General features: G+C 32.6%; 1 protein-coding gene across 1 annotated transcript in view; it reads left to right on the top strand.

Annotated features, from left to right (window-relative positions):
- LOC143252881 (rho GTPase-activating protein 18-like) overlaps positions 1-25,763 on the top strand; it is a 165,385-nt gene that overhangs the window by 60,179 nt on the left and 79,443 nt on the right. Inside the window, exons 5-7 of the mRNA XM_076505689.1 lie at positions 7,347-7,617; positions 11,398-11,576; positions 13,464-13,505. Of these exons, the coding sequence (XP_076361804.1) occupies positions 11,421-11,576; positions 13,464-13,505 (198 nt within the window). The 5' untranslated portion in view covers positions 7,347-7,617; positions 11,398-11,420. The remainder of the gene's footprint in view (positions 1-7,346; positions 7,618-11,397; positions 11,577-13,463; positions 13,506-25,763) is intronic.

The following is a 25,763-nucleotide window of genomic DNA, read 5'->3' as shown; positions in this document are numbered from 1 at the left end:
TAGGTGCAGTTGTTACGTATATTTCCTTTCATGTTTGACGAATATCAATAAATATTAGTACCTCGTATGTCAACTAAATCAAAAATTCTCTTTTTGATGTAATATTTATTTACTGATTATCAGTAAATCAAAACTTTTATAAAAACAACTTGGATTTTTAAACATGTTATATTTACTGATTTATGTCAGTGTTTCTGAATCCTCAGAAAGATCTCAGAACCAAAAGTCTACCCCTGACGCAGATAATTTTTTTAGCAACTTGTGTTGTCTGCACTGATAAAAAATGACAAATTTAAAGAATTAATTCAGGGTGGGTCCGCAGTACACTAACGTTGTGTACTGCCAACGGGAGTATGCCAAATTTGCCAATGGGATATGCTGGTTATGCACCGAGAATCTAATTGTGGAGCGTGAGGTTTATTACTTTAATGTTTTCAGAGATTTTCGTGTATTCCAATGGATACACGTACCACGATATGAGTATCGCTTGTTTATTTCACGTTCATTTTGAAGCACTGTTAGAAAAATTGTTCGATGCTTAAAGAAATTTTAAGCAATGCGTAAAGATTAGAAGTTGAAACATGTACGCGAAATAAAATTACCCCATCTTAAAAACAAATTTTCACTTTCTTCAACTAATAAGTTTTTGGAAATTTAACTTAATTATTATCAATTCTTTGTATAGCCACAAATATAGATGTATTAGACTAACAAAAGATACGCATTAGCGTTAGTTTAACATTCTCTGGTTACGTGATATAGTACGAAGATGTTAATTACGACATCCTAACATATGTGTCATGACCAATATTTGTCTTCTTTTGTTATCACTCGCTTACCGTTAAGCGTTGTTTATTTCAATGAAGCTTTCTGTTTAGTCTCGATCCGAGGAAATATGTTACAAATATCTTATAGGATTGATCATCAGGTTGATGTAGTTTTGTAGCACAAACCTACAAAATTTATTATGCTTTGTTTTCAGTTTTTTATTAATTTGTTAACAATAACACTAAACTACTTTTATACGTTTCAATTTGTTGTTATGAAACTAACAATATATTAGATTTTATTGCTCTTTGATTTAAAAGCTTCAATGTTCTGTTCAGTTACAGATTAGTGTTATGTATTATAATTTATCTCGCATGCGTCTTCGATTTATTATTTTATATACCTTACTTATTAAGATTTAAAATAGCTCGAAATTTTAATTTCAATTTAAAAGTTCATTGAATATCAATATGTATTGAATTTATGGTGTTTGCTAACAAAATTGATACACAGTTTTCTTTCTTAACACCAATATATCAAATATACAAAATGTCCCCCGCTAATACAGCGGTGGGTCAACGGATTTACAACGCTAAAAGCAGAGGTTTGATTCTCCTCGGTGGACAAAGCAAATAGCCCGATGTGACTTTGCTATAAAACACACACACACAATATAAAAAAATACAATTTATAATAACGGTTATTACAAACAGTTATTTATGTACAAAAATTTTACAAACTCACATACAATATTCAGTCTTCTGTATTGTCTAGAACTGAATATTTTATCGATGGTTCAAGTCCACGCGAGCGAATTAATTTTATGTTGATACACAGATACACCTCACTTGACGGGAATACTATCTAGCACGACTCAGGTTTGGCATAACACGGTTTAGAAGCTTACATTTTAAAGAGGAAGATAGATATCTAATGTTAAAAATACTAATGTCCGAAGTTAATTCTCTAAAGTTGAACAGTTTATAATGTTTTAAATCTATGAACGATTTTGTCAAATACCTGTAATTTTCTGACTAAAGTGTCTTTTGACACGTCGATTCATAATCTTTAGGCAAAGTTTTAGAAAGTTCAGTTGGTCCAACAGTATTCGAAGACACGCTAATGCTTTCATAAAACATATACTGTCGATTCTTACTCTCAAGAATATTCTACAAATTTAGAGAACAGGCGGGACTTTGGCAATACACACTTAACAATACAAGTTACATACATTTCTAGATACATATATTAACAAACACAAATATTACAATGATATTAAATCAATTACATTGGACATATGATGATTTCTGGTCAATGCACATCTTTTTAAATGTGAACAAACTACTGATGCCTAGAGCTCTTCTCAACCTCCCCAATAGCATATTTTCTTTACAATCAAATATTGTTAGTATAATCACAATAAAACGAATGTTTAACCCCTAGCTTGTTCAACATTTGTTATATCAAGTTTATCAAATTGTTCTCTTTTAATTATTTCATTAATTGTTACCTATCAAACATAGAATAGGCGGCGCATTTTGCTAACAATCTGGTATTAATCTGATCTATAGTATTAAATGTGGTTTTGGACTATTTTAACACCTACGTTTGAGAGTACGTGTAAAGCAATGCCCCTAACTACATGTTTCCGTGTCTTCCAAAACATTCCCAGTAAACTAGAATTATAAAGAATAAGAAGTGGTCGTTATAATTGATGAAAACCAAGCGGGTATGATCTCTAGAAACTGTAATTACTAAGAACTTGTGTAATTAAATAAGATGCGTTAGTTAATAATGACTGTTTCACTGAATATTCTAGAACCATGCAGAAAAGGCCAAAATAATATTTTTTTAAAACGCTGGCTATCGAAATGAAACAACCCTATTGTTCATTTTGTAGTCGAAAGTCAAGAAAATACAAAATTATTTTCCAAGTTCAACAAGTAAATTTTTCTTTACAAGTGGGTTTTCTCGTCATCACTTATTATTATTTTCATAAAAGTTATGATAAAGAAAAGATCAATGAGTGCTATTTATATTAAAATATTTTACTTCGTCTTAAGATACTTTATTCAATATATTAGGTTTGACTAATTTTGTGGCAAGCCCAGTTGCACTTGGCTATTTTGCGAAAGTATTTATTTGCAGAATTATTATGGTGACTAATTATCTGCTTTGTATTTATGACACCTCAATCACCACAGCAGTGTATTACAAGTCTGTTTTTTGTTGTTGTAATGTAAATAGTTAGAGTAGGACTGAAAATCGAATCTAGCATTTCACTGTACTCAGGTCCATACTGAGACGGTGGCGCTTATATTCATTATTATCACGAAAGAAGGCAGAATTTACAGAAATATAGAACTTCTATGAATTACAATGATCGAATTCGTTTTGAATGTATTTGTGTAAGAACCAATATCGCTTCTACGATGTGAACAACATTACCCTCTGGAGTTTGGTGCTGCATATGTTTTAATATTATATATATATAAATATGGCAATAAATATCTTACACACACAAATTTTCGCATATATTTTTACAAAGAGAGAACTAAAACATACTATTTTCTTAAATATAATTTAAAAAGGCACTTGTGCAATATATATATATATATAATTAAATATATATATATATATATATATATATATATACACATATATATATAATTAAAATGGGTACAACACTAAAACAATTACACAACAAATAACTTATTAAACTTTGGTACCATACCTGAAATGATTACATATTTCGGTGTTCTTTTGAAGATAGTGGCCATAAGAACACCGAAATACGTTGAGTCATATTACGGCTGATTCCTGTTTAATAAATCATTTGTTGTGTAATTATTTTGGTGTTGTAGTTTTTTGAACTGTATATATGAACTATATTCTTGTTTCGGAACTTTCTTCGCTTGTTGTAAGTATAAGATACAAGGTACCTGCTGAAATATACATGAAATACCAGGTACTTAAGTTTATTTGTTTCAATTTATTTGTGTGCAAGCTCGTTTTTCAATTTATTTTGTTAGATGATGGTATGGTAAGCTCCGGTTTGCTTAAAAATAGTAAATGTGTGAATAAAAACATTGCATTTGACAGATATATTTGACCTAGGTTTAAAGTTTAATTTCAATTTGATGATTTAGTTGTTTTTATGATGGAAAAATTGCGGTTTCTGTGATTTATCGAAACAAACTAATAGACACTAACTAAGGCGTACTTCATTATTAAGGTTAATAAACTAAACAAATCAGTCTTTTTTACATGTACACCTCTCTACTGAGTGAATGTAAGATCACATACATGTTTATAAACAACAAATAACAAAATACTTATGAAATACGTACACTCTGAGTAGATTTTGTGCAGCTCACTCATTCCATCTAAATTAAGCCTTATCAGAACGTCTTCTTGATATCTGTCTAAATAACTCCAAAGGCTCCTGGGTTACACTGCGTCTCATTCGATTCTTAATGAATTTCAAAAGGAGGGAACTTCTCTTACAGCCAATTTGTGTGAAAGATAAAGTGAATATAAACTTAAAACTCAGACCAATAATATTATAGGCATCAGTCAAAAGATTTATCACCTAAAAATTTTGTAGTGACAAATAGTGGACTTCTTACACGTAGAGCAAGACTTATTCCCCAACTCCATTCCTATATCCACACACATCCTTTACTATAGTCTTCTATAAACCTTTTTCTTTTTGTCATTCTAGTACTGATTTCTTCAATTGGTTCTAACACAAAACTAGACTGATTAATCCACAACATACATTTTCCACTGCGGTTCTGTTTGTTTTTTGAATTTAACGCAAAGCTATACGAGGGCTATCACGCTAGCTGTCCCTAATTTAGCAGTGTAAGACAAGAGGGAAGGCAGCTAGTCATCACTATCTACCGCCAACTGTTGGGCTACCCTGTTACCAACGAATAGTGAGATTGACCGTCACATTATAAAGCGGCTGAAAGGGCGAACATGTATGGTGTGACGGGGATTCAAACCCGTGATCCTCGGATTACGAGTCGAGCCTCCTGACCTTGCTGGGCCGTCTGTGGTTTTATCATCGAAGTTGATCAAACGTTTGTTTAATTCTTTCGCTACCGGCGCCTGAAACTCTGTTTTTTTTTTATGGTAGAAAACTTCATAAGATCACTGGAGAGAAAACAGCGCTACGTGATCTAATTAATTATGTTATAGATCATGTTGTGGACTTGCTTGCCATGGTTGTTTTCTTCCGTATCTTCTACCTGTTCTCCAAGTTCACAATCTTCCACTTGTTGGAGCTCATCATTTGTTCACTCCCTAAGATTATCTTAACAACGAAATATTTACCAATGTTTCTTCTCTGGTCCATCCACCACTTGATGAGCTTTTAAGAGATCCATTCTGCTTATTTGACAATACTAAAGTCAATTTAAGTAAGCGCATAAAAATTTGAGTGTGATTACTTCTCATACTTAATTAGAGACTCTTTATAAGCTTGCACCTTCACACGCACATCATGTTTATATCTTTAGAACCCTTGCTAATATAGCAAGGTCAATGTATAGAGCGTAATTTGGTTTTGAAAAATATCCATATACTTTTCTCAGTGCTTTATCTGTAAACCATTAGTGATTTTTGTCGATTATAGAGTTTGCTACAGGAAATGTTCTGACTAACATTTTCCTATGTACTTGTCTGTTGCAATGACTCCTCCTAATAAACACTTTCATTAAACAGAATAGCGATGCACAATAATTATGCTACAATAAACTTTTATATATACACACCACACTTCAGTTCAGACACCCCACACAATAACACAAAAAAGGTAGAATAAGACAACATAGCAACTGATCAAACCCATCATATTAGCAAAAATACAATAAATCATAAAACTCTTGATAAACAAAGCTCAAAAACAAAATAAAATTCAAAACATTTTACTAAACAAAAAAGACATCTAATATTACTAATAAGTTTAACAAAATTTACGATAACGTTTTTCTTTTAGCCGCTAAGAATCGAGCGGCTTCTTAGCACAACAAAACGCAAATTGATATCAACCAGTGTGATGTTGATATCAATTCATATCTTAAAATATGTTAGATACAAACCTCTTTGATATAGCGCGATGATTTTATGTTTCAAAAGGAAGGAAGACCAGCGAATAGTCCTGAAAACTACCGACCTTAGCAAACGTAGCAAGATAGGAAAATTTCAAGAAAGAAATACAAGTACTAGGCTAATAACTTACTTAGCAAACAATAAAGGAAGATATAAAAATATATATATACTAAGCTAATAACTTACTTAACAAGTAATATAGGAAAACTTCAAGAAAAAAAAAGTATAAGTACTAGGTTAATAACGTACTTAGCAACCAAATCAATACTCTCAGAAACACAAAACAGTTTCCGAAAAGCAAGACGCACAACAGACTATCTTATTAGATTAACAGAAGAAATGATGCACGGTTTTGATAAAAAAACAAAGCATAGTCGCATAATTTCGTGATGTAGAAAAACCATTTGATAAGGTATGGCACAATGGCTTCATATGCAAACCATCCAGAATGGGACTCCCCAAGGAAATTATTCGCTGAGTTTCTACCTTCCTCGAAGATGGGAATATTAGTATAAATGATGAGAGCATCTACTCAAAGTGCTGCACTCTGGAGGCAGGCACTCTTCAGGAAGTAATATTTAGCCCTACCCTGTTTATCATTCATGTCAGCAACATTTGTCATAAAGACCTAAATCACACTTTCACAGTTCGCCGATGATGTTGCTATCAGGACTTGCAGTGTGATCATACATTAGTGAAGCTCAGTGCAAATATACTTGTTCATAAGCCTTCGTGGTATTTGCATAACACCAACACAAACTTGGTTTTCCTTTGATAGCTACAGAGTCAAACCTTTATATTGACCTTACATGATTGTTTTCCATCAGTTGAGTTGCCAGTTGATTTTCATATGTCGATTTTGCAAAACTTGTGATCCCGCTTCAGCAGTTGAAGCAAGTATTCACCGGTATTCGTGAATGTGTTCTGTTACGTAATGTATGTTAACCTCGTATTGAACTTTTGAAATAATATCTTGAGTTACTTTCTACTGAGAATATCTCAGCTCCCCTCGCACAGTTTGCAATTGTTTCCTGAGTAAGTGAGTTGTCGTGTTGTTTCGAAAAGAGTATTAAATGTTAGTTTAGAGAGAAGTTTTCATGATCCTTGACCTTTTCTCCCGAGGAATGCATTTTGTTGTTTTTTTTCTGTGGATTCGTTTACGTGATTTTGTAGAGAAACCTTATACTTCTTACAAAATAGATCAACCTAAAATGGATTGAAATGAAGGTTATTTAAAAATGAAAAGTTTAAAAAAGTTTAAATTATCTACGCATATTTTATTAGAAAGTATTTTAAGAAAAAATGATTTATTATAAGTAATATTTGTGATCATGAGGTTAATTACTGGTTACAAACTTCTTTCACTGAGTCGAAGATATGCTGTTAAGCAGCAATACAACACAACCGTTGTTTTATATTTGTTTATTATTGCTTTTATAATGAATATTTTAATGTTTTAGGAAACAACAGACCCTCAAACTGTATCAAAAGCTCTCGCCAATTCTTCATCACCTACCTCAGCAAATGGAGTTTTCGAGGACTTTTCATCAGATTTTGAAGAAAGTGTGACCATTTTTCGGGCCCCAAATAACAGTTATCAGTTCCAAGAAGTACCAGGAATCCAGGAAAAGTACTCTAAACCACAGCGTAAAGACAAAAATTTCCTGAGATCAGGTCATAAGCAATACCAGCTAACTCCTTCGGAAGATCTGAAAACAAAATCAACCACGGGTAAGAAGCTGTTTATATCTGTTATTTTGCATAAATGTTTGAGAGTAAATGCTCTGCTCGTTTCTCTTCAAGTTGTAACGAGCATGTGACTTTTTTAAAATAATATTTTTGTTTAAGGTAATGATTTAGATTGGTCTTTGCAGCTGGATTCTATCTTTTCAACTAGTATTTTTAAACAGCTATCGCTCATCACAACTCCTTTACAAACAAGCATGCTATCGGTTCAAAGTAAAAAAAAATGTTGTTCTTCCCCTCTAAAGTCCCCCGGTAGGGCAACGGTAAATCTTCGGACTTACAATTCTAAAATATGGGTTCGATTCTCCTCGGTAGATACAGCAGAAGACCAGATATGGCTTTGCTGTAAGAAAACACACACACAACAGCTCTCTCTAAAATTATATTGTTTGATTATAGTTACGATTTTATATTTCTGTGTTACACTATCTTGATGAAAGATTGATTTTAACCAATAATATTAACAACGAAATGTAAGAACAACCGTAAGCACTTTAAAGCGATCAAATATCAGTAAGCTAAAATTCATTTTTGATATTTAACGGATAAATGTTTGTACGTGTTATAAGTTATTCCGCAAGAATTTAAAGAATTGTAGACACACACGTTCACTTCGAGGGTCGAAGGCTCTAATTCCTCGTCCTACCAAATAGGTTTGCCCTTTAAACCTTGGATACATCAATCTTACTATTCGTTGGTAAAAGTATAGCCCAAGAGTTGGTGGTGAGTGGTGGTGACTAGCTGCCTTCCCTCTAGTCTTACACTGCTAAATTAGGGATCGCTAGCGTAGATAACCCTCGTGTAGCTTTGCGTGAAATTCAAAAACAAACAAACAAACTGCTAACTCTTGGGATACTCTTTTACTAATGAATAGTGAGATTGACTACTTTACGGCTGAAAGGGCGAGCATATTTGATAGAACCGGATTCTAGCCCTGAAAACATCTCCAAAGAACTTGTTTTTTATATATTTACCTTTTACTTCAGTAAATTCACGTATCTCTCAGTACAATACTATCACGAATAGTTAAAGCTGCTGACTCAAGATCTTAAAATCCACTTTTTTTAAAATGATAGTTATGGCATTGAATGTTGTAATCATTCAGCAAGAGTCGGGCGTGGCTTAATGATTATCATGCTCGGAGTGTGTACCTAATGGTAAAAACAAAAAATGCGCAGAGAATAGTCCAAGAGTTCAGTAGATGCTATCGATTAGGTGTTTCCTCTCTAATTTAACAGTTAACTTTTTGCGTAGCTTTGCAAGAAAATTATGAAATAATCATTGAGAAAAAAATGGTATTGCAATGCCATCTTCCAACAAGCTAAAGAAATGGCTAAGTATTATTTTATTTAACCTGCTTTGCCCGAGTATGATAAAAACCTCGTCTGGCATCATTTTTGCTTTGCTGGATGGAATTACTACAACGTTTACTTTGCCATTTTAACGTATTTTAAAAAGCATTCGTCGTCATAGCGCACCCTATACTATCTCGTATGTCTATCATTAATTAGTTACTGTGTTTTAGTGTTACCAGATAATATTTATTAATCAGCTTCTATCCTACGTTTCAGCTGCTAATTTGTTGCCGTCTGCAGGGAAGTCTTGATTAGAGCTGTTTGTAGTGGTAGGGATCGTGGTTAAATCTGGGTCTTGTTAAAAAACAAATGTAACTAACTAGTCTTAAGGTATCATATATCCTATTAACCTCAACGTGTAAGTACATAGGGACCTTTGACAGTTTTAAATTGAGAGCTATAATAACTGTAATTAAAAAAAAAACATCGAAATCATATTTCCGTATTTGGAGTTGTATCTTTAAATAACACACATGTTTTATTTATTCATATTTTCGACTATAATTTATATGTATATATTTTGATCGTTTATTTACGTGTATTTAAGGCTCTAAAATGGGTGGTTGTAATAAACAACAGCAACAAAATTAATTCAATAGCTTTACAGTTATAGCCTACTCACAGAAGCTGCTGTTATAAACACTGATAATACATTATAGATGGTATTATTATATTGCCTGAAATGTATCCTGCCACAAAAATCCACTTATTTAATGTTTAACCTGGTACACATCTATATATTATGTTCAGAGATTAATCCGTTGACCTGTCCGTGGGCTTGGTATGGCTTGGTTCCAATCTGTGGGACACGGGTTAGAATCCCTGTTGCTGAGCATGATCGCCCTTTTAGTCATGGGGCGTTATAAAGTCACGATCAATCTCACTATTCGTTGGTTAAATAATAGCCCAAAAGTTGGCGATGGGTGGTGTTTACTAGCTGCTTTTCCTCTAATCTATCGCTGCTAAGTTTGAGACTGCTAGTGCAGATAGCACTCGTGTAGCTAGCTAGCTAGTTTTGCGTGAAGTTCAAACGTGTTGACGTTGTACTCTGTACAGTTACTCGCAACTTCGAATGACTTTTACTGTTCTTAACCTGGTGTTGAATGTTTTAAATAAACAGCAACCATAGCTGGTATGGGTTCAGTGTTCATGCAGTTTTATTCTCAAAGATAATATATTTCAAAGAAATTATTTGTAATAAAACTTAAAGCGTTACTATAGGGTCGAGAAATTAAGAAATCCGTAACTTGTAAGTATTTACTGTTTGTGTTTTAGTTATCATCACTCTGATATACTGGAAATTTTAAATACCATTTGTACAGTGAAGCATTCTTTCGTTTTTCTTTTCCAGAAATTGAAAAAAATTGTCAAGTACAGATGACACACAAATAGGAAATGACGAAAGATAGTGATATTTCCGACATAAATTATTTATTGGAACGTGTCTGGTTTATCGGAGAGTATTCAGTTGATTTGGTTATACTTTCTTGTTGCTTGTCTACGAATTTTTAACTGTGACTGTGAATAAAAGTCACATATAACTGCTTTTCTTATCAAGTCGTACAACTACGTAAATTCCATCATCATTCGATTGGTATGCTTCTAGTCTGGTATTCATCGCTTAACTATGCACATGGTAGTTTAGTATGACAGATAAACCCATTTCCTAACAAATGACTTTTACTAAAACATTTCACAGACTACAAGAGCATATTTGCATATTGTTTTAAAGTTCTATCTTGACCTCTGCCTATTATTTTAAAGGCTGAATTCGCAACAACAATTTTCTGCTCTCTTGGTATCCATTATCATGGAAACTTAAGATAAATTGTAAAGAACATCGGAAATTATTTATAGTTTACTCTCTTTTTTATTAACAAGATTTTTGTTCCATAAAATATTTGATTAGATTTAGCACATCATATGATTTCTCTGCTTTTCACAAAAAAGTATATACACAATGACAATCACAGTTATGAATAACGGTTGGAAATATTTCTTAAGATATTATTAGAATATGAATGGTTGTGATGTACCGAAAATAGTATAAAATAAAAACTCGGTATTAATATTCCATTTCTAGAAAGAAAACAAAATTCATTGTGCTTGACTCAGCAGTTGCATGTTAGTTACAAAATAACAAAATAGATGGCGGTACAATTGTTTTCATAACCTGCGAATTTTGTGGTTATTTTTCCAGTTTTGTTGTATTTCTATTAATTAAATCTTGAAATTTGTATAGGTTTCAGAGACTGCATTTAGAAAAACCCAAATTAAAATTTAAAGAGTGTCATATTCTTGATTTTCAAATAATTTGATTATCCGATGTTTTAAAACCGTATTTTGTGACGAACAATTTAATATTCCAGATATATTGAACATTTATTTATGGAAATAATATATGTTCTAGATATTGAAGGACTTCGTTATCAGATGCGAAGATCGGTAAGGGAACCGTTCCATCCATCTAGCTCAGGTAACACCTGGGATGTTCTTGAGTGGACAGCGACTGGCAACGATAATCAAGTGGAATTTGTGCATACGAATCCGTATTCTGAGGCTGTTGATACACGACGCCTTGTGGATAAAGTAAGAACATGCCATTTAGATGATTATTTAGCTGGAGAATCCAATATTAAAGTCCTGTTAATAAAATTCATCATTCAGGAATCACATCTTAATGTTTTCTATCAGTTCATTAAACACTCTCGTCACTAGACCATTCCAGAAACTCCAGTATGAGCTTTATAGTTACATATAATCTACACATCATAAATAAATGAACTATGTTTACAAAATACAACTAATATTTTCTCATCCTTTGACGTAGCACTAAGTGTGACAGAGATCAACCTCACTGTTAATCAGTTGTCGCTAATACATAAAATGATTAAATGAATGACCATATTAATACAATGCTCCAAACGTGGCCTAATAATAATAAGTAGCATTTCACGTTTTAAAAGAGTGATGATCAAATCCATGTATTCCATCAGACAAGAGTGGATCGATAATTATCGGTGGATGCTTTTGACTAGATGCTTTTTCTCTGCTCTGTAAGTTCATTATTAAGGACAGTTTGCACAGGTAGACCTTTAGTTTCTTTGCAGAAGTATTCTGAAACAAACAAATAAAACTATTAGCAACAGCATAAAAATTGGGATTATGAAAATAATTCAGCGTGTATCATATAACAACCTAAAAATAAATTATGACATGCCTGAAATTATTTGTATTTTTGAAGGTTGTTTGTCTCACCGAAAAGTAAGATTTGATCATTACGGCCACAAAATCCGAAACGCAATTTTTGCTGCAACGAGACGCGAACTTTGGGAACTCGGATTATAATCTGAGCACGCTAACAACGCTAAATCAATCAACATGGATTACTAGTTGGTTTGGGTATGAGAGAGCATATTGTCTATTGTGTGCAGGTAATCATTCTCAATGGACATCAGTTGACGACGTTTTCTCGCTTGTATATCTGTTTCTAGAACTTAGTATCTTTAGATATTACAGCATTGGAATGGATTTATTTTTGTTATGCGTGTAAAAAAGAGAGTTAAATATAAATTTTAGGTTTCAACAATTTGATTTGAACATGCGCAAATTGCCGGGGAATAGCGAAACTCCTATTAGAGCGGCGTTTTTTTACATTAATTTGTTTTTAAATTTACATTTATCTGTTACAAACAGTAAATATTTTTGAAAGCTTTTGTTTGAAGAGCATTTCAGTGCATAATAAGCATAGTTACTCTATACACTAATGTATGCGAGTGTATATGTTACACAAAGGAGTTTTTACTTGCTTGATATAGTTATCTTTTGTATTTTTCTTCTTCGTCTTAATGATATAATGTCTATGTGTAACTAATTTGCGATACAAATTTTAATAAGTTAAAAAACTGAAACATTAAGAAGCATATTTTAATCGTGTGTTGTATTCGAACATGTTCTACCAAAAACAGTAAATTCACAATTAAATAAAAAGATTGCACATTACTCTTGCAATATAAACTATTAAAATACCGACGTATTGGTCAGCAGTTCATTTCGATATTCATTATAGTCAACAAACATATCGATATCAATGTTTTATATGTAGATTGATGCAAATTAATGCAAGAAATCTTAAAAAATCGTATTAGCAAAATTACCAATTTAATATAAAAGATTTTATTGAAGTAATATTGTTCAAGTCAATGAGTATATATATGTTAGCACATCGAAACGCATGGGTTCATTTTGAAAGTTTACTAATGTTAAGTTGTTCTGACAACTTAGTTTTGTAGATCACATTTAATGTTCTACATATCTGATGAAAGATAACTGGAATGCACAGCTAAGTAGCTATGTGCACATTTTCACTAAGATAGTAGTAACATATGATATGTATTTGAATGTAACAAAGTTTACAACTATTCACAAACTATTTAAAGCTTCTCATAGTTTCTTATTTTCTGTTTTAAATCATAGGAAAAGGGATTTAGTGAGTTACAAAGCAGCGAAGATCTTCCGGTAAGTCTCATTAATATTTCAATCTAATTAGGTCAGTAAGTTTCTCACATCAAGTAAGACTATGAAACTTAGTGTCAATTATTTGTTTCTTTTAAATGTTTTATTATCATATAAGATATGATGATGATGTAAAACAAACAAATAAAATATTTTATATTAATTTTTATATGCGGCAACTAACAGACAGGGACACAGACACATAGATATTGTATATTTTTACAAGTCTTCATGTCATTTGTTATTTATTTATTTATTTGTCTTTTTAAAAGCCCCCCGCTAGTACAGCGGTATGTCTCCGGATTTACAACGCTAAAATCAGGGGTTCGATTCCTCTCGGTGGGCTGAGCAGATAGCCCTTTGTGGCTTTGCTGTAAGAAAACACACACAAACACACAGTCTTTTTAAAAACATTAAAACGATTAACATCACCAGAGATGTGTTATAGAACATACCAGACTACCTCACGAGTGTTTTCAGGTCTGTGGTGAACAAAGTAGATAGCTGAATATGGCTTTGTTTTGAAACAAAAGGAAACCTCAGGGGCATATTGACTTTTTCTATTCCTAGAATACTTACAGCTTGTAGGCACTGTGTTTAAAGTTAGTTCTTTGTTTGTGTATTTTTGTTATAGCAAAGCCACGTTGGGCTACCTGCTGAGTCCACCTAGGGGAATCGAACCCATGATTAGTTAGTTATTTAAACTTTTCAATTATAGAATAATTAAATCAGTTTTGAAATTCCAATTTGTAGTTATGTATGTGTGTATGTGATTACCGTTTTGGATTACTTTTGTAATTTTATGCAATAATGTGATGCTTTTACCAAGAAAATGTAAGAGTTTATCACGATGTTGATCTTCGATACCAGAAGAAGACATAGCATAGATAGATTATGATTTAGCTTTGAGCTTAGTAATAAACAAACAAATGTACAAATTGATGCGTTAATTCAGCGCTTTATTTTCTCGTTACTAATAAATGCATTAAAAGTGCCTTTTGTCACTTGTTTCAAAGTACTTAAAGTTGTTTTATTTAGACTTATTTCTTTTGTAAATAAAATATCATTCTATAAGAGTCACATTTTAACACTCTTTAAATATACGTATTTCGTTCTTTGCAGCTTCATGTAAAAATTAATTACATATAAATTTAACATTTCACATATATTAATAATGTTAATCCATAATATAGTATTCTAACATCTCTAAGATGAACCCGTTACTCTAGATACATTCGTTCTTCTAAAATATGTTAAGCAAACTGAATGTTATTTTAACTAACTGGGATTCAATTCACCTTAACGGCATAAATTAAATGACCTGATCTAAATTAATATATATGTGTCTAGATACATAATTTTCTTGCGCTGATATAGTCAACCAAACAGTAATGGACGATTCCAGGATGTGCAGATGTGTATTTTCTTTGAGGGAAGCTATAAATCATATATAATAATATTCAGTGTATTGTGAAAGTATGTGTAGAATGTGATGATAAAGTACTTCTTGGAAAGCTGTTTTATGATTTATATTAATATATATTGTGATGATAAAGTACTTCTTGGAAAGCTGTTTTATGATTTATATTAATATATATTGTGATGATAAAGTACTTCTTGGAAAGCTGTTTTATGATTTATATTAATATATATTGTGATGATAAAGTACTTCTTGGAAAGCTGTTTTATGATTTATATTAATATATATTGTGAAGATAAAGTGCTTCTTGGAAAGCTGTTTCATGATTTATATTAATATATATTGTGAAGATAAAGTGCTTCTTGGAAAGCTGTTTTATGATTTATATTAATATATATTGTGAAGATAAAGTGCTTCTTGGAAAGCTGTTTCATGATTTATATTAATATATATTGTGAAGATAAAGTGCTTCTTGGAAAACTGTTTTATGATTTACTACTAAACCGACTGCGGTAACGTTTATAAGCATGATGAAATATTTATTGATACGAATTAGAATGATGAAATAGTTATATTTACTATAGATATTCATGAACGCATGACAATTTTCTTAGGCGTTTTGTTTAAAATTAAGGTTTAGACAATATGTCGAAAGTATTTTGATGTCAACATGTCCTCATAACATGGATTTAATTACCCTTTATGTCAATAGATTGGCGTGTATCACATATGATTGGCGAGCCCCTTAAATTTGTTCTGAGATGAATAATTTGAATAATAGTAAACCTTATATAAAATCGCTGCTTGTTATTAGAGGATTTGAATTTATTGTTGTTGATAGAGCTATAGGCTATCTGTTATTATACCTTACTGTCTTTGGTGTTTCTGAAAACGAGAAATGACATCCAAACAACATTGGAATAGTATAGTTTTTTAGTCTACAGAATAAGAATATAAATTATTTCAGACCATTAAAAGACCCACAAAACGTTATGAAAATATAATTGAAGTTGAGAATAGATTTATATTGGTCGAACAAAAAGAAAATTGAAAATAGATTAAGCAGGTGTTGTTCTTGTTGTTCTGTATTTTACGTAAAAGCTATATTATAGTAGGATAGACTCGCATTATAATGCTCACATAAATGAAAGGGCAAGCATGTTTAGCGCCGGATTTTGATCCAGCGAGACGCAGATTTATAAGTTAAGTGCCCTGGTAATAACACCGTGCCAGACCAATACATTTAAAGAATATCAAAATGACATAAGAACGTTATAACTGTTTATTCAGCTGGAACTGAATATTTCTGTTGTTGTAATTGGAGCGTGACTGGAAGAATGTTTTTGGTTGAATTTCTCAAAAAGTGAGCTTCTCCTGGGCGAGATGAGTGTCGTAACCACCAGGCCATGCCAGACTCTGGAAGAATGTAAAAAAAAAAGTTTAGAATAAAGTTAAGTATAAGTTATAAAGGTATTTAAAAGAGTTTGTATTATTCGAAATAAATATATTTGCATAAACAGAAACGAAGTCCTAAGAAATGTAAAATTCTAAAAAAAACAAATTTTCCTCTAATATTTGAATATCAATTAGTATGTCTATTTCATCACTATAGAACAAAAATAGATTGAGCTTTCAATGTAATGATAGGTAAAACGATAAAAACAAAACAACAGCGGTTGCTGAATCTAGTTGACTCATATTTTTCATCGATAAATATTTCATTATATCATTTTAGTTTACTTACAAATTTCGTTTGTTTCAGTTTGGAAGAATATTGCTATTCTTTACCATCCTCATCAAAAACTGTACATATAGTCAATGTACAAATTATTCCATGATTATTTTTACTCAAGACTCTGCCTAAGAATATGAAAGATATAAGTATCTTGTTTTTATATCTGTTTCTTTTGACTGAGCTACTGTTAAGCCGAACAGAGTGCTGAAGCAAACTATTGTATTGAATACAAGTTTAAACTAGATCAAACTTACGTGCGTTTTTCTTGTGTCACTGACTTCTTAATACATACGTACAACACAGAACATGATTGACAATGTTTTCTAATTATAAAACAAAATCTTTCTGTAAAATATTTACCTCATATATATTGTTTGTTTCTCTTTGTAATTAAGCATGAAGCTAGAAAATGGGCTATCTGTGCTCTGCCCACCACAGGTATCGAAACCTGGTTTCTAGCATTGTAAGTCCGCAGACGTACCGTTGTGCCACTAAGGGGCCCTCAAATATGTCATTTTTATACAATTTGTTTTGTTTAGTCGCGTGAAATTAAACAGGCCATTCATAATTTAGTTAACCAATGTTCTATAATTATTCTAAATTATAACAAATAAATAGAGTTTCGACCACTACTGTATTTTCGTGTTCAAGCTTGCCTGAAGAGCTCTGAATTGAGAGAAACATGTCGTCGACAATGGATATAATAAATACAGCATGGTTGAAAAGTTCTTTTATTATTCACTGTTCCAATTCTTGAAAATCCCAAATGGACTAAATAAAATACGTGTTGTTACAATATAATAGGCCTACTACTAATTTCTTATCATAAACATGATTAAACAATCTGTTGTCTATATATAACCATTGTCGTACATATCATACGATAAAAAGCTTTTCTATTTTTCGGAAGATTATGTTAAAAAAGTTAAACAGTTGTGTTTTAATACCTAAAACAATTACGCCTAAAAGGTAAAATAATTTTAGACATCAAAAGCAATTGTACCTTAAATTAGGTATTCAGATATAGTCTACAATTTTAGGTAATAAATGTTTGGTTTTATATTTGTTAAATAGTTTCTTTTTGTAAATGTTTTCAGGTTAAACATTCAGAAAACAATTGTAATGACATTGTAGTTATGTACTACATCTAAAACAGAAAAGTAAAGGAACCTCAATTTTTATGTAAATTATGTTTGTAAGTAGTACAGGTGCATTTGTTTCTGTTCACAAGATAACTCTTAATCCAAGCAAGTTTACTCGTTTTATGTCTTTCTTTGTACTCGTCGCATGTTTCGTAACACGAACCGGTTGTTGCACTGAATTCACTTGGAAGTCTTGAATACTGGGGTTAGTATGGGGTTGTTTTTCTTTCATTACCTGAACATTAAGATTGAACATTAAGCTTCTACATAACCTGGAATGACTCAATTCTTTACGATGAAAGGAATGTGCTGTTCTCGAATTTTAAAGACCAGTATTTGCTTCCGCATAACACGTTTTCCAGAAATAGCAAGTCTTTAACATCATATAATGCTACCTTGTACAAACGGTGCTAGTGTACAAACATAGAAGTTAGCAACAATAAGGGACGCGCGTCCTCTTCTGTTGTAATTTAGCCTCATTTTTGTTTGACTATTGCTTGTTGAATTATGGCAAATTTTCTAATATGTAAAAAATTTCTCAAAAATGTTCCTAAGTATTTCCTTCTCTTAAGTTTGCAAGTTATGTTCAAGAAATATAAATTTTCATATGAATAGCATTTTATTCGCGCGTGGGTTGAACGATCAAACTAAAGGTCTTTAGATCGCAGATATGGTCTTCCTTACTTTTGTGAGAGGGGTAGCCGGCCAATAGCATCCACTAACACAAATGTTTGTCCGACTCTGCAAACTAAATAATGGCATTAAATGCCACGTTTACAGAACTGAAGTGAAACTGTAAAGAAATAAAAAAAACATCGATTGTTGATTATGAGATTGACTCAAAGATTAATGGATCTTATTTTATTTTGTGTGTAATTTTTGAAAGTTTTAACACAGATTTTTCAACTATTTAAAACATATAATGAATACACGAGCAGAATCATGCCTGGATTAGACTTCACTAATACATATATATATTTACATTTCAGAACTTTAACCTTACTCAACACAAAGACATATGAGATAGTTATAAAACCATTATGAAAATTTGAAGCACATTTCAATGTGAACTGAGTAACATAAAGGAAAAATATTTTATAAAGATGCACAAGTGGTTGTTATATTCTGGTTTCTGAAAAATATAATAAATGTGCCAGTTTACAAACTTTTCAATGTTGTCAGTAGAGCTTTTTACCTGTTTCCATCAGTGCCTTTTCCCCTAATGAAGACAGGTTTATCTGTAGAAACGGCTAGTTTTTTTATGACACTTATCTTTATTATCCTGCATTTTTTCTCTCTCTGTTATGAACATTACCTTATTCTTCATGATAGTGGTATTGAGTATTGCATCTCATAACCAATACCCAACAATCCCATGATTATCTGCTGTAAGGACATGAATTAACTGAAGAACTGTTACTGAGATAGACCTACATCTTCAATAATCCCTACAATGTCAATACAAGTGAATGTGGGGGTTAGGCTTAATGGAAGTGGTAACCAATATCCTCAAAATGCTGCCTCACTATAGCAGCTGTTTTGATCATACAACTCTAACGGTACGACCAATTGTTGCAAATTTAAAATTTAACATTGTGTTGTGACATCTATTACTAGTGACAAAATAATGCTAGTGCCATTTTCAGAATACATGTTCTCTTATGTATATACTTAAAATACTTCAACCACGTTTTGCGTGGTTCACCCTACAGACTCTTCCAAGTACTAATAGTGAATTTATAGCTAACCTATAGTTGTTTTCGGTTACTGGCCAATACAATATACAGAATTTGTAATATGTACGACGGTCTTATTGATAACAATTTGGAAATATTTTAGGTAATATGGTGGAGTAAGATGCTAAAAACTGTAAGTTTCCGTAAAGGAATAAAATTGTGATTGTGCATAATGTATAATAATGTATAGTTATCTTTATTGTTTGTTTTCTTAGCGTTCTAAAAAGAAATGGCACTCACGTTTTAAACATAAACCTAAGTAATTTTATTTCAGTAAAAACAACATATTTATTGCAATGAAGAAAGGATATTTGGAAGCGACAGAAACAACAGCACCCTTTCATCGAACTATGAAAATTTTGATTTCTTTGTAGATGGATTGTTGTTTCTTTGGCCAAAACTGGCTAATGAGAATCAAGCTTGTAGTCATTTGTCGGTCTTGATCATTCGCATCAGTGGAATAAACAAATCTTGCTTTAAGTCAGTAATTTTGTCTGGTATGGCCATATGGTTATGACGCATGACTCGCAAGGGTCGCTGGCTCGAATCCCAATCCCATCAAACATGCTTGCCCGTTCAGCCATAGGGGCGTTATAGGGTTACGGTCAACCCACAATTCGTTACCAAAAGAATGGGCTAAGAGATGGCGGTGAGAGGTGATGACAGCACAAACAAAACAACAACAACAAATACTCTCAAACTGAACTTCAAGAGGTCGTTTTGGAAATCAATATTAATCAATAATACTAATTTAAGTTTGTTTCAATGAAGGAAAATTTGTTACTTTGTAACTACATAAAATCTATATATGACAAAAAAGAAAAAGAGGAGAATAGTTCAGGGGTTTTCAGTTGGCTTTAAAGTGGCCTATATAATTAGTATACATCCGGATTATATCATCTAACTTTGAAAACTAGGTTACAGCCTATCGAGTTAGTAAGAAACAGTGTAGTCCTAATAACAAGATTTTTATTAGATCACAGTTGTGTAATAAATTGCTGATATCTGCGTTCACACGAAAAAGTGCTATGTTACCGTGGATTTATATAAATGAATATTAATCTAGGGTACAGAGTAAGATGCGTCTTGTTAACAGCGATAACTGAAGAAATAGGACCCACAGTGGATAAATAGAATAAACTGGCAGGTGTCGCTTTTATTTGGAAGCTTTAAAAGTGAACCTGGAACTAATAAAAAAAAAAGTAGATGTGATACATGCGTCTACAGCCTAAAACTTTAATTCATGGTCTGCATGTAGCTGCTTCGTAGGAAATAAAGAAGGTTTATTATTTAGATTTATTCAAGCATATTAATTTTATTTTGTATTTTTGGACCATTAAGAATTTGTCACAAACATTTCTCGAAAGTGTTTATCATACAAAAAAATGAGTATGACACCATTTAATCACTGTTTTTTGTTTGTTTACTGTTAAGAAAAAAGTTACATAAAGAGCTATCTGTGTTCTGCCCACCGAGGCTATTAAAACTCAGTCTTTAAGGTTATAAACCCTATAGACTCACCACTGAGCTACCGGGGAATTTATTTAGTGAGATGACCAATTTACATTGGAGTGAGATAATGGAAACTGCATTGACATGTTTTATGGCGTAGTGATTATTATTATTACTAGCATAGACTATTGAAATGTACGAGCAGTCCTATGTTTTTGTATTTGAGGTTGGCCTATCGTGAACCTTCTTAATGAACTTTATAGCTACTCCCCTAATGAAAAAATTCAGTTTGTTTTAAAGTGGTGAATAATGCACTACTTTATTAAAACAACGTGAACTCTCGAAAATAAAATAGGTTAATTTGTCATTGCTACTAAACAAATAACTTTCACCGTTGTACTGCACTCGAAAAGTTTATAAGCTCTGACCAACCAGTTTATAGGTGTGCTGTAGAAGTGCAAACAAAGAAAGCTTTGATTAGACGTAGAGTAGTTTGCATTTAAAATATCCAAACTATCTTCTATTACGTAAAAAATCAAGCAGAAGATCTTATAAACAGGTATGATTAATCTCAACAATACTGTTCATAATATGACTATTTTAGTTTTCCTCATTTTACTTATTATAAAACTACCATGAAATCTCTTGAATACTAAAATATAAGATAAGAGTCGTTCAGAGTACCTTAAAAGAAACTTCTCCATATAAACACTTTATTTCATTTATGTCTTTTAGCGTCGTGGTAGATCTGCACGTCCTTCCAGGACGAAATTTGAAATTTCAATAGTTGCTAGCCTCATGTTTTTAGCTGTTTCATTGATACCATCAGCCCAAATCTTTCTTGGTCCTCATCTGTTTCTGTTTTATATTTGTTGTAAAATATATGCTATTAGTAGCTGTTGTTCTGGTCTCATTCACGCTAAGTAGCTGAACCATTTACAATTCTTCTTTTCTATATGTTTCAGAACTGATCTCCCTTCAAGTTATTGTCTGCTAGTTTCGTTTATTGGTTTATATAGTCTGGTCTTCTTTCTTTAGAAGATTACTTGTGGTATTAAGTTAATTAAACAATTTGCTTTTAAACTGCCAACAAAAATTAGAAAGTAAAGTATTTATCACCTTTATTATAGCTTGTTCTCAAAGAACAAATTTTACTGCCATTGTTCAATCGAAAGGTTATGAAGCAAACCAAAAACCCTTTAAATTTTTTATGCTGTTTGCTTCACAGTTATCTGCATGTCCTGTAATTACAGCCACTGTGCAATAAATGAATGAATTTGTATCAGTTATATCTCTTTACCAACCATCATTGGTATAAAATTTTCAAAGAACCTGAGCAGGAACAATGAAGTTTCAAATCTTTTTACAGTCTGACCCAGAAGCTGTTTCACTGGTTATGGATATAGAGGTATAGTGAATTAAACAGAAAGTTTGACATTTATGTGAGCTTGCGCACGATGTTAAATGATGTAAGTTTCATTATAGCTTGTATTAATTCACTTCGAGTTTGTTGGTCCACGATCTCCTCACACTGTTGTGTGTTGTGAAGCTTGGCAGGTGTCATCGAGACGCCCGAGTAGTGTCTTTATACAGTCATGTGAAAAAGTTAGGACACCCTATGAAAGCCTGTGTATTTGTGTAACATTTTTGGATATATAGATATTTAATCTCAATTTTAACAATACTGAGAGATTATAGGAATATAACTAAACAATTAAAACTGAAGAAAAGACTTTTCAAGATCTTCTGTAAATGTAATTCTACAAAAATGCATATTCTAACTGAGGAAAAGTTAGGACACCCCCACATTTATTCCCACTTAAAATGGCTCAACTCACACACAGGTGTATCACACCAGGTGCACATGATTAGAATATCGTTACTCAGCATTTTGAATGAGGCTTTCCCTATTTAAAACTCAGACATTTAGTTTGGTGTGCTCACTGTTGAAGTGAGAGTGAGCACCATGGTGAGAGCAAAAGAGCTGTCTGAAACCTTCAGAAAGAAAATTGTAGCAGCTTATGAGTCTGGTAATGGATTTAAAAAGATCCCAAAAGATTTTGAAATCAGCCATTCAACTGTCCGGAAAATAGTCAACAAGTGGAGGGCTTTCAAAACAACTGCCAACATGTCCAGGTCTGGTTGTCCAAGCAAGTTCACCCCGAGAGCAGACCGCAAGATGCTAAAAGAGGTCTCCAAGCACCCTAACATGTCATCACGGGACCTATAGCAGGCTTTGGCTACTGTTGATATGAAAGTGCATGCCTCTACAATCAGAAAGAGACTGCACAAGTTTAACTTGCATGGGAGGTGTGCAAGGAGGACACCGTTGATCTCTGAAGTCGAATTTAGCCTCAGATTGTATTCATACCCCTCTCGGGATCCAAAAGGGGGTGCTATGTTTGAATCTATGTTCATACTACCCTCATATGCTAGCAGGATCAAATGTGGCACACATGTTCAGGTACCATGATCGAGTGACCTAAAGGGGCTTTTTTTAAAGTACGGATCCCTTTGGTGTAGTAATAGAAGTAACTGAGATAATGAAGTTTGATCGGTACATCGGGGCCTCTGTGAATCATGAAGAGGTTATTCAAATCCCACAGCAGACACGGGTACTTTATGATTATTTCCATATAAAGCAGCTTAGCATTTTTTTCTACCATTTGCAAAGACTTTTGCGCTTATTAGTTTTATGTACCTAGGTCGACAGAATGACGTTTTAAAAGAAGCCTGTTTTTCTTTCTAACGGAAGGCTGTCGAAATGTCTTCTTTTTCACCTTAGCTACTTATGTAGATTAGACCTTTTAAATATTCTCTACAAGCGTTAATTTAGAAAAGGCAGTTATTATCTATTTCACCTTTGTTTATCAGGAATATTCTGCGTAAATATTCTACGAAAGAACATTTATTGTGTTGTGTTGCCGTGTTTTGCATTAATTTCTTTAAAGAAATAGTTATCATACCTTTCTCTCATTATCAAGTTAATAAGGGTGGTTATTAGTGAAAAAAGGCTTGGCATGGCCAAGTGGTTAGGGCGCTCTACTCGCAATCTTATGGTCGAGTGTTCGAATCCCCGTCACACCAAGAATGCTCGCTCTTTCAGCCGTAGTGGCATTTTAATGTTATAGTCAATATCACTAATTCGTTGGTAAAAGAGTGCCTCAAGAATTGAGGGTAGATAGTGATGACTAGATACCTTCCATGTAGTCTAACGCTGCTATATCAGGGACGGCTAGCGCAGATAGCCCTCGTGTAGCTTTGCACGAAATTCAGCAAACAGACAAAAAAATTAGTGAAAACATTCATTCGATACAACTATTAATGAAATGGTTGATTAAATGCATGTATTTGATTAAATTTACCCCTACAATTTATCTTATGTTTGTTTGTTTTGGAATTTTGCACAAAGCTACTCGAGGGCTATCTGTGCTAGTCATCCCTAATTTAGCAGTGTAAGACTAGAGGGAAGGCAGCTAGTCATCACCACCCACCGCCAACTCTTGGGCTATTCTTTTACCAACGAACAGTGGGATTGACCGTCACATTATACGCCCCCACGGCTGGGAGGGCGAGCATGTTGAGCGCGAAGCGGGCGCGAACCCGCGACCCTCGGATTACGAGTCGCACGCCTTACGCGCTTGGCCATGCCAGGCCTATTTATCTTATATGACTTGTTGTTTTTACGCTTTTAAGAAAGCATGAGAACGTCCCAATTACTTTATCATTACTTGTTTTTCTGATATAGTATATGAGAGAGGTAAATCTTATATCATTATAAAAAGTCTATAGATTTTTAATATTAGTTTGATTAACGAGGTTTCATACATGTTACATATAGATATTGTAATAAATTGAAATGATTGTTTTTTTTTAATATATTACATTTTGCACTAAAATCTGTTGTGTTTTATAAATTTGTGTCTCCCGGTGGGACAACATTAAGTTTACAAAGTTCAAATCTGGGGATTTATAGCTACACGGTGTACACAGTGGATAGAGAACGTCCAATGCTCACTCTGCTAGAAACTGGGTTTTGATACCCATGGAGGGCAGTAAAATATTAAACTATGAGAATTGTCGAGTTTGTAATGTAATATTCAGCTTGTCAGATAGTTAGGTTGTACTTTAAGTATTATCATTTGTAAATAATTTCAGAAAAGCAAGAACGAGTAGTCATTTTAATATAACCACCGCGTTTGGTGAATTTATTTGTTAAATCAAAACAAGAGGCAACGAAGAGCCCAAAGTTTAACTCTATTAACTCACCTTTTATTACTTCAAGCTCTTTCGTTAAGATTACGTAGGCAGCAAATATTAGTCAAAACTAGAAATATGTTAACATTTTATATTTTTAAATACGCACAGTTGACAAATCGCTACTGAGATATCGAAACGGTTCGGAGTTTACCTTCGAACCGAATAATGGTAACTTCAATCAATTACGTATATGCATATTCATGTGAAAGGTAGTTTAAAATTTATAAAATAGTTTGGGAGCTTCAACCTAATAGGTAAGTATTCCGAAATGCAAAATCTGTAAGTTTTTGTTTCATGGTTTTTATTTATTATTTAAACTGATTTTAAAGTGGTTTTATAAAATCCAAGACAAATTACTTATTGTCCCAACTTTGTTTTTTTACCTAAAACTAAACTAGTTTGTATTGAAATCGTCTCGTAATCACCAACAACCTTAGCAACCCACACCTGTTTGTGTGAAGAAAAGGGTTTGAATCAAATCAGTAAAGTAAATAAATTACAAGGTTTAAATGGGCT

Source organism: Tachypleus tridentatus, chromosome 6 (genome assembly GCF_004210375.1).
Source record: "Tachypleus tridentatus isolate NWPU-2018 chromosome 6, ASM421037v1, whole genome shotgun sequence".
In the NCBI taxonomy this organism is placed as follows: Eukaryota; Metazoa; Arthropoda; class Merostomata; order Xiphosura; family Limulidae; genus Tachypleus; species Tachypleus tridentatus.
The sequence above is the reverse complement of the archived record's forward strand: the minus strand, read 5'-3'. Positions and strand labels throughout refer to the sequence as shown.